Below are 10,759 nucleotides of genomic sequence, written 5' to 3'. Positions count from 1 at the left end.
CTGTTTCTGCAGCGCCTTTAAATTTGGCTAGTTAGTGATCTTTTAAATGAATGAGTGTCATTGATGGAGATTCCACTCTAGGCCAGATCCTGTGAAAAGATCCAGCCCTGAAAAAAAACATCGTCGTTCAACAAATATATATTGAGCACATATGAGCTGAGCACAGGGAAGACCTAATGCAAAGGGCTTGGATTCTGGAGCTGGAACCCTGGCGGAGCAGGCCATGCCATGTGGGGCTAAGGGCTGTGGCAGAGACGGCAGGATGTGCTTGCTATAAGGCCCCCTCATCCTCACTTCCCGAAGAGGAAATTGGGACTTCGAGAAAGGAGACTTGTCCAGAGCAATTCTCAAACCCCTGGGGTCCCTGAGATCTATTCAGGGGATCCCCGAGGGCCTCCCTTTTCCAACGACATATCTACGTGAGATCAGATTTTCTTCATATATAGCAATTAAACAACGTATTGCAAGAGATTGAACGCAGAAGCAGGTATGAGAATCCAAACTTCCATTAAGCCAGACATTACAGAGATATGCAAGAATGTAAAACTGCCATTCTTCTCAATATTTTTTTTTGGTCTTGGAAAATATGGTTATCTTTAATTTTAAAATGTTGCTTACAATAACATGAAATGGATTTTAAAATTATTTTAAGTTAATAAATACATTCAAAAATTCTACTTCTAATATGATAAATGTTGAAGAATATACGACAGAAATTCTTCAGGGTCCTCAAAATTTTTTAAGAGTGTAAAGGGATCCTGAGACCAAAAAAATTTAAGAATTGGGAGGCACATGCGTCAGAGTATACAGTAATTGCTGAATAATATTGTTGAAAAAAATTATCTACTAGGAGTACTTCCTCCTTTTTATCATCTGAATTATCAGGGCACATACATCTCTCATGCTGTTGCCAAGGTCATTCGTTCTTAGCTCTTTTTTTAGGGAGGTGGATTTCTTACACGGTTCGTGGGATGGGTGGAAAGGAACGGCCCTTCCGCCCGCTCGCGGCCCCGCCGCGCTGAGCGCCCCCTGCTGCCCGCTGCTGGAGCTGCGGCCGCTCGCCACACCCACGCCAGTTTCTGTCGGCCCACAGGGAGTCGCCTGTCCCTTTAATAGGCACGTACCAAGTCCTTCCAGGTTACATGTCCTCCCCGAGTCCCAGACCTTAGGAATCACTGATCGAAGATCCAATCGGAGGGAAAGTAGAGACCACTTTTTGTTTGGAGGGAGTCCTGCGTCGTCGGGAAGGAGGGAGGGCGCGGGGCCGAGGCACACCTTAGCAGCCCTCCCCCGCCTCGGGCCGTAGTCCAGTCCCAAGATGGCGGCCACCATGAAGAAGGCGGTGAGTGGGGCGCCTGGGGTGCGGGATGCTCGGCCGGCGGGCGGGGGTCGGCCGCGAGGGGCCGGCCGCAGGGTGCCGGGGGCGCGCAGCTCTGAAGCCCGGCGCAGGGATCGGGGCCGAGACTCCCGACCCTGAGGGCGGCCCCGGGGCGAGGCCTGCCCGCGCCCGGCGTCTTGGGGTCTTTCTGGGCCCCCGGCTGGCCGTGGGGGCACCCCGGCTGGGACCCTTAGAGGACTCTGGGTCGCCTCTGGCGGTGCTGAGGATGATCCTGGAGAGTCTGAGGATCCCGCTGCCCAGACCATGTCCTTGGGGTGTGGGAAGCCTAAGGGTCCAGTTGACCAAGGTTGGCCATAACGCAGGTGCTTTACCTGGGTCGTCACGTTTAACCCTTACAAGTTCACAAGGGTGGGCGCTCTGGTACCCTTCTTTGCAGGCAAGGAAGCTGAGGCCCAGAGAGGTGGAGTCACCTGCCCAAGGTCACTCAGCTGTAAGGAGCAGAGCAGGAACCCGTATCCCCGGATTATCCGGCCCCTGAGCCACTCAACTCTACACTCGGTGCCCCTGCGCCCTCCAGGCTAAAACCATCTGTTATTGAGGATAGACGATGGGTCGGGGCCCAGAAGCCGTCCGTTTATTATTATGTCGGATCCTTCCAGCAATTTAGCAAGGGCACGTTTTCCCCCCACTTTACAGACGGAGAAACTTAGAGCGGTGAGCGGCTTCAAAGTGACTCAGCTAATAAGCAGAGGTGGAGTGCAAACTCAGGTTTTATTTTGTTTTCCCCAAAGCCCACCTTTTATCCTACTGAACAAGCAGAACGCCTCTTCAGGGCTTATAATTCGTTAAGTCTACCCAGATGCTTAAAGAAATCTAGATAGAAAGAAAATAAAATGGAGAGGGGCAAGGAAATAATAACATCTGATGTTTATTGAGGCTTTACTGTGTGCTGGGTACCGTTTTAAGCACATTGTATACATTGTTTATTTTAATCTTACACTCCTTTAAGGGTGATGCTGTGTTTCACCTTATTTTACAGATGAGGAAACTGAAGCACAGAGGCAAAATTAGGATATAGATAAATAAACATGGATGTTCTGCCTCCAGAGCCTGTGTTTTTAACTTCCATACTGTCTGATGAGAGTCCCTTGACTGAAGGGATTTGCTCTGTAGGTCTTGTGTGTGTTTCCTTTCATTCCACTTCTAAGACCACATGGGAATGTGCTTCCATTGCTTTCCTGCTCAAGGGCACCTCATAGTCTAAGCCACCTGCTCTTGCTGTAGGGTGACCAATCCCTCCAGGTTTGCCTGAGATGGAGGGAGTGCTAAAACTGGGAAAAGCCCCAGGCAAACCGGGGTGAGTTGTTCATCCTACTGGTCTGTCATCCACAAATTCTTAATCAGGTACCAGAGTAGGGTTTAGGGCCATGATGATTGAGACAGGAACTATGTGAGAGTCACTTGGCCTCTGTTTTGTTTTTATATTGGGCCCTCTGTCAGGTATGGCCTTTCACTCCATGGAAGATACTAGTTGTGGTTCACACTCATTCGACAGATGTAGAAACTAAAGTACAGAGAGATGAAGTAGACGTTGAGGAAATGGTGGAAGAATGGTTTGAACCCTGGGCTTGATCGCAAAATTCTTGATCACCAACATTTTTTCCTTTCATTCATTTAACAAACTTTTTGAGCATGGTCTACGGCGCAGTTTCAGTTTTAGGTGATGGACATAAGAATGGTGAACAATAACGAAATTTTTATCCCCTTGTCCTTATAGCACTGTAGAACTTACGCTCTTGGGGAGAGGCAGGCGTTAATCAGTAGTCACACAGAAAACTGTAAAATTTGCAGCTCCGATAAGAACTATGAAAGAAAGGGGCTTGTGAAATGAGGGCCGGAATAAGGTCTGCTTTGAGGTCAGGGGAGGCTTTCCTGAGAAGGTGTGATCTGTAGGATTCCATGAGGAGCAGAAAAGAAAGTTGGAGTACCTCCTGCAAAGGCCCAGCATGCATTTAATAAAAGGATGGCCAAGATGACAGAGAATCGGGGTGGAGGGCAGGTTGAACCATGGTGGTAAAATAACTTATAGAGGGGTAGGTGGCGGCCAAAACATAAGATTTTCTTCTTTATCTTAATAAGACTATCATAGATGCAACATCTTCCTGTAGGGGTTTCCAGTGCTGTGGACAATTTCTGATAGGTTAGCGACATGTGCCTCTTTTCTCTGCCGACTGTAAGAGAAAACAGAGGCATGCCGATGTGTGAGAGTGAAATATCACAGGATAGCCCTCGGAGTTTAAGAAAAATTGTTTGCAGTCTGGAGTGCTTTGTAACCCATTACCTCCCAGTGGGTCATGACTTTTTCTGGTGAGAAGTTAAGATGAGATGATTCAGTCCTGTCATCTCCAGAGTTCTGCTTTCTCAGACCTGGTTCTTGGCCATGAAAGGTACTACAGTCTGATTTCTGTTTATCGTCCTGAGTACAACTGTCTCTTCCTCAGAGAAGCCACCTTTGACCTTCCCTTCACTCCCCAGCCCCTCAACACTTCCACCCCCTACACTATTTTGCTTTCACTGTCACATGTGTCACCATCTAGCCAAAACCCTTGCTTTTTGCACACCTCTTCCACTAGAATATAAGCGTGCCAGTATTCTTGAGGCGAGGACTCATGAATACCCTCCTTTCACAGTGCCTCGTACATACAAAACACTAAGTAATTATTAAATGAATGACTGTTCACAGGGAAGGTGAATAAAAATACAAAGCAAAGTTTTATATTGTAGAAACTGGATAGATAACCTTTAAAAAACAAAAATAGAAGCAGACTACAATTGGCCGGAACCTCCTCCTAGGTTTTTAGAACCTGAGGGACCTGGGTCCAGATTGTGCTGGTAAAACCCAGAGTCAGCGTGGGCATGACTGAGGGTGGGTCGCTTTCCTCCCGGGGTCCCGTGAGGGGCTGATGCTCCAGATAAGGGTGCAATCACAGTGCAGGGAATTTTAACTTTCACCTTGAATCTTGGGCAGTCATATTTCTCTTAAGCGTAGCAGAATTTTCCTCTGGGTCTGGGTCTGTTCTTCTTTGTAACGATTTTTGGTAAACGTTATTCAGGAAATAAAGCACTTAGCTGTCGTTTATTGAAAGGCGACTCCATCTCCAGGCCCTATGCTAGGTTCTCGTTTTATCCCCTCTGCAAGGTGGGAATAGCTTCCCCATTTTACAGATGACAAACCTGAGGTGGCTCCAGAGAACTGAACAATTTGCCTAAGGTTCCTGCTTGCTTGGATTTGAATCCACTCTTACTGTTTCCACCACTCTGGTACTACTAAGTAACTCCTTCCTCCTTGAGTTATTTTGGCTTCGTGAGCGGTACTAACTACATCTGGCTTCTCTCCTAACCTTCGGGGGCGTGGGTCCCTTTAAGCATCTCATGAAAGCCATGAAGACCTTTCCAGAAGAATGCACATATAATACACAGCATTTTGCATAGTTTCAGGGGTAAATGGACCTCTGACAGTCGGTGCACTCCCAGTTTAGAATTACTCCCTCCCTGCCAAATGGAGCTTCCAGCAACATAGGAGTGTTCTAGATCAGTGAGATTAAAACGGAAGCCACCGCTGTAATCAGGGAGGGTGCTGACTTCTCACTTTCCACCGTAAACAGCCCTCCCCTGGGTGGCACGTGGTTTAACCAGCGCTTGTGTTTGCCTCACACCCCGACTTGAGCCCTTAACCCCAGGGAGAGAACCACCATTAAGGAAATGAACTCCAGGGTGCAGCGTGTGCTGGGGGCTGCCGTTTGGTGAGGCTACAGCAGGAAACGCCTGCTTTGGAAAGATAGAAGGCAGGTGGCCAGACTCTCCACAACTTTTCAGAAACCCTGTGTCGGTGAGTCTGATGGAACATGATTTAGATTCAAATTCAGAAACAATGGATTAAGGCTCAGTTGTGTTTCAGACAGCCCTGTGCTGGGTGCTTTCATGGGGATTACCCCGATAAAGCCTCACCATGACAAGTGCATCTATAAATACATATTCAGGCTTTCAAGGACTCAGTATTTAAATTCTGCAGGAGCAGGAACTCTAGAATTCTCTGTTCCCTGTTGGCTTAGAGAGTTGAGACTTCTTGTGCAGGCAAATGACTTGAATGCCAACATATCTGCATATGGACTTTGCTTTGGCTTCTGTAGCATAGCTCAGTGTTTCCCAACTTCCATATATGTAAAAATTATGCACCAGGGTGAACATTCAAAGCTATATGTATATCCCACTGTAAAGGATTTTTTTTCATGACATCTGCTGGGTGTCTGATGATGGGGCTGATGCGTGTTTATTGGGTGATGAGAGCCTGGGTCAGAGGAAGGCTGAATTCTCGGTGTCTGCATTTATATTCTGATCACCAAGCTCCATACTGCTTGAGACAACAGGTTGCCTCAAATAAAGGAAATAAAAGTCAATTGTCATGAGAGACCGGGTGAAAGGATGGGGTGTGGTTATTGTGAACCATTACTGTTATTGGCAAAAGAGCCCTAAATAGTCCTTGTTGAAGCTATATCTGTCTATCTCTTTCCTGCTTTAAATTATCATCAAGTGCCCTTGTTCCTCTTTTATAAATGAGGGGAAACTCTAAGGAAGTCTGTTATTTAAAAAAAATGTTTTAAAAATATACGGTCCCTTGTTAATCAACTATATTCCAATATAAAATTTAAAAAAAAAATGAAAAGGGGAAGGAACCAAAAAAAAAAAAGGTCCCCCTTTGAGAATCTGATTAAAACCAAGGACTTCCTGTTCCTCTTCTAGATATGCATGATTGTGTGTATAAACACACGCGCGCACGCGTGCGCACACACACACACACGCACACACACACTTCTGCCTTTAATTTGCAAGAGCTCATGGACCCATCTGGACTCTGGAGCCAGATTACCTGGGTTGAAACCGAGCTTTACCACTTACCTGCTATGTGGCTTTGGGCAAATTATTTAACCTCTCTGTGCCATGCTTTCTCCATCGGTAGAACAGTGGTACTAATGTTCCTACTTAATAAGACTGATTGGAGGATTAGCAGAGATAATAAAGTACTTAGAAAGTTCTTGGCACATAATAAATGCTCAGTAAATGTTAGCTGTTATTTATATGGTTTCATAGATACTTTGTCGTCTAAGTAGTCTAATTTTATTTACAAATTTAATCACATAGTTTAAAAATATCCAATTTTTATCATTTTACAGTGAACTACACCTTATTCATAATTAAGACACATAAACAAGTTCTGCATTAAACATAATTTTTAATGTGTGTGTGTGGAATATAGTCACTGAAATGCATAGTGACCCTCAAGCCAGTATATCAGTTACATTAAAAATTATAGAAACAGACTTCTGATAGCCTCAATAAACTTAAGCAAGTTTTAACTCTGAGAGAATAAACTAGTCTGAGGCATTTACCAAAATTATCACATCACTTTTGTTCCCTGGGCTATCTTAAAAAATTCTGCTCTAGGCCAAAAGTTGACTGACTTGATTCAGGACTTATTCTTTTTTTTTTTCCCATGGGTTTTTATTTTGTGCCATACAGCTCAAAAGTTTGAATTGAGTTATATTTATCTCCAGAAATGGGTACACTCCTGTTCTTGTCACTTCCTTATTACAAAGCCTGCAGACCCTGGAGAGTAGTTCCTCTCAAGATTTCTTCCCTGTTTCTGATTTTCTGGTACAACCCTCAGCAGTCTGTGGAGGCTGGTGGAAAATAGTTTTAAAGGTAGTGCAGTTTTGCTCTGTGTCGATTCAGGACTTATTCTTAATTGTTATTTATATTTGAAATGTTTTTGCACGTTAGGCATTACTCCATAGCATATCAGAAGAGGTTATAGATTTATGAACAAATCTTAAGCTTGTGGAGCAGAAACTTAGTAAGGCCTGTGTTTGTGATATTCTGTACCTCTCGTGATTCTGGACTCTGAGGGCAAGTAGTTTATTGGGCTATTTCAGAGTTATATTAAAAGCTAACCTATAACTTCTCCATTAAAATTAATTCTACAAAAAAATGTATATGTTTTTTCAGGCTGCAGAAGATGTCAACGTTACTTTTGAAGATCAACAAAAGATAAACAAATTTGCACGGAATACAAGTAGAATCACAGAGCTGAAGGAAGAAATAGAAGTAAAAAAGGTATTGAAAATACGGATCTTATTTAAGAAAAATAAAAGTTCTTCATGCTATAGCTTTTTAAAACTAAATTCAGTAATATGTGATTATATCTGTCTGGGCTCTTTGTTGTAGATGACAAAATACACTCTAGTTAGTTTAAGAAGGAAGACGTTGGTTAAGGGAGGTGAGATAGCGTACAGATTGTTGAGGGGTGTGGCCCTCGGCTGAGGGTCCAGGAGCAGGTCCCAGAACCAGAGACTTGGCTGGTGATGGAGCTGCTGTTGTCGCCACTGATCCCAGAGCCAGCTGCCCCCTCCACCATGGGGACGCTGCCCCTCGGTCCTCGGAACACTGGGCTGCCGCCGTGCCCAAGCCTGTGTGTCAGAGGCTTGTGCCCAGCCTCTTCTCATGCAGCTCTCCTGGGTTGAAGTCCAGTTCAGGTGTCTTTGATTAGTGGAATTTATGTTATTATTTGCTTTCATCCTATCATCAAGCAAAGCTGAGAAATGCAGGTTTGTGTTTGTGTTCGTGTTTTTATTTTGCTATAGGAAGGCGGAAGTCACAAGGTGGGAAACAAAGTAGGAGACATTTTGAGTGGCCATGGATACCTCCACTGTCCACCACAGGGGGCTTATAGCAATCTGGAACTATCTAGAGGACAGTGTGTTAGTGAGCTACGTGCTTCCTTATGAAATGCTATCTAAAAATGTAAGAAACTTATTTTAATGTGATGATACCTGTGTGAAAGAGTTCCTCAAAGAGTTGAGGTCCCCAAATTAAAATTGGCTTTTAGCCTCTATTAGGGAATTTTGAATACATTCTTCATTGCCGTTCACTTTTGCATTTACAGAAACAACTCCAGAATTTAGAAGATGCTTGTGAGGACATCATGCTTGCAGACGACGACTGCTTAATGGTACCTTATCAGATTGGCGATGTTTTCATTAGCCATTCTCAAGAAGAAACACAAGAAATGTTAGAAGAAGCAAAGGTATGTTGGAGTCTCTCCCTGGGTGATGAAGTCTAAGTCTTAAATTAGGATTTATGTCATTATAAAGAATGTGTAATTATAGGTGTAGGGAAAATAAGGGATGATAGCTAATATTTCATGCATTCTTACAATGTCCCAGGCCTGCTCTGAATGTTTTGTAAGCATGATTTTGTTTAATCCTAACGATGACTCTGGGATAATACTGGGAATCCCAGTTGAGAGTTGAAGAAGAATAGAGGCTTAGAGAGGTTATGGGACTTCCTCGAAGTGACAAAGGGAGTGATCTTTGACTCCAGAACCTGTGTTCTAAGTTAATAGTATTTAGAAAGTGCAGAATATTATAAAGTAGAAAAGTCACCCGTAATCCCACTACCCAGAGATAATCATCCATAGTAAACGTTTTCATGTATTTCTTTTATGTTCTCTCCTCCTCTTTCTCTGTGTACTTTTGCTTCATGTTTTGGTCGCTTAATGTCCTAGTTGGGTATTATCTTGTTCCATTTAATGTTCATTTATCCAGCAGATCTTCACTGGGAGCCTGTTCTAGGCCAGCTACACGTGTTTTAAAAACATCAATTTTGATGACTGTTTAATGTCATGTTGGTGGACATTGATTCAGCCCACTGTCCTCCTGTTGTTACATTAATTTGTTTTCGCTGTTTTCCTATAGGAGTATTGTGGTGAGCATTCTTAAACCTAAATCTTTGTTCACGTGTAGAAAGTTCTTTTAAGGAAATAATCAGAGAAGTGTAATTCCTGGGTGAGAGTATGGATTCATTGACAACATTTGGGCTTGTTATAAATTCAGATCATTGAGCGCAACCCCAATAATTTCTAATTCAGGAGGCCTGGAGTGGAGCCCTGGAATTCATATTTCTCACAAGCTTCCAGGTGATCTGGGGGCCACCCTTTGAGAACCACTGGCCAGATTTCTAAAATAATAACGTTGTCAATACTAGGTATTCTTCTTTTGTTCCTGATATTAATGGGTACATATATTATTTGTGTGATTCCATTTTTTTCTTTGTCATGTTTAGGAAAAATCCTTTTGATCCTGGCCAGGAAGGAATTTCTGACATTCCATGCATTTTGTGTGGCAAAGCTGCTCTTTCATAAATGAGGCTCTCATTACTGCTCTTTCAAAGTCTAACTCCAGGGGCCTTGTAGTTAGGGAAATTTCTGCCAGGTTTTGACGATAAGTTGTTACTTTTAATTATTGGTGAGTGTGTGAATTTTTATCATTTCCTCTAGTTCCATAGTTATTTTTGTGGAGAGTTGGAAAAGGCTGTGTCAGAAGCCAGGCCCGTGGTGAACTGTTTACCCTAAATGTTTGAATGTCATTCTTTCTTTATTAGGATATGATAATTTAGGAATTAATTTTCTTTTATTTTATTCTGTTTTTTAAGTCAACCAAAACTGAGAAAAGCTTGATTTATTCTATAATAAGCAAATATAGATCATGAATGAAAAATGCCCCACATTCAGACTTTTGGTTTAGATTTAATTATCAGTGTTATTTAGCTGCCTGTCCAAGTTTAGAAAGTTTTTGACCTAAAATTCTTCCCAAATATTATTTCATCCACAGATGCTCAGAAATCATCCAATTGAATAGAATTAATTTAAACTAATTTTTTTTTCCAGAAAAATTTGCAAGAAGAAATTGATGCCTTAGAATCCAGAGTGGAATCAATTCAGCGGGTGTTAGCAGATTTGAAAGTTCAGTTATATGCAAAATTTGGGAGTAACATAAACCTTGAAGCTGATGAAAGTTAAACATTTTATAATACTTTTTTTAATTTGTTTAATAAACTTGAATATTGTTTAAAATGATAATTTCCCTTCTTCAAATGATATGGAAAGCAAAACTTTTTTTAAAATTTTCATTTATTTAATGGAAACTTGCCTATTTTCACATGTCTTGCTTATTTATTTTATATTTTTAAAAGAAGACAGTATTCATCTATGTATTTTGCATAACAATTATATCAAGTGTAGGGGCTTTATGTCATGTTATTAAAATCAGTTAAGCAATCATTTACGTTTCTATATTATCATTTAGAATATGTGTGCAATTTTTATTATAAGAAAATTTAACAGTTAACATGTGTCATGTTGTTGATCTACTATGTCTATTTCAGTTGCCACTTAGAGATGGTAAAGGCACTACAGAAAGATCCGGTCCTACATCTGTCCACTTTTACTCACTTCACAACTAAAACTTTGTCATATACTAAAACATATGTATATATTTTCTTTAAATATGTGTAGTATATATTACA

At 42.1% G+C, this 10,759-nt stretch overlaps 1 protein-coding gene across 3 annotated transcripts; it reads left to right on the top strand.

Annotated features, from left to right (window-relative positions):
* The first annotated feature begins 1,119 nt into the window (after positions 1–1,119).
* On the top strand, positions 1,120–10,514 carry PFDN4 (prefoldin subunit 4). 3 transcript variants are annotated; one of them, XM_036824313.1, is made up of 4 exons: positions 1,120–1,342; positions 7,403–7,510; positions 8,340–8,480; positions 10,122–10,514. In XM_036824313.1, the coding sequence occupies exons 1-4, from the start codon at positions 1,319–1,321 to the stop codon at positions 10,251–10,253; spliced, it is 405 nt and encodes a 134-aa protein (XP_036680208.1). In that variant the 5' UTR covers positions 1,120–1,318; the 3' UTR covers positions 10,254–10,514. The 3 variants fall into 3 exon arrangements, with proteins under 3 accessions (XP_036680208.1, XP_036680207.1, XP_036680206.1); XM_036824312.1 differs by lacking the exon at positions 1,120–1,342 and adding an exon at positions 1,786–2,053 and having other exon boundaries at positions 10,122–10,512; XM_036824311.1 differs by lacking the exon at positions 1,120–1,342 and adding an exon at positions 2,413–2,508 and having other exon boundaries at positions 10,122–10,512.
* The last annotated feature ends 245 nt before the right edge of the window (positions 10,515–10,759 follow it).

The sequence above is a fragment of the Balaenoptera musculus genome, chromosome 15, assembly GCF_009873245.2.
Source record: "Balaenoptera musculus isolate JJ_BM4_2016_0621 chromosome 15, mBalMus1.pri.v3, whole genome shotgun sequence".
In the NCBI taxonomy this organism is placed as follows: Eukaryota; Metazoa; Chordata; class Mammalia; order Artiodactyla; family Balaenopteridae; genus Balaenoptera; species Balaenoptera musculus.
This window is presented reverse-complemented; position numbering and strand designations above follow the sequence as displayed.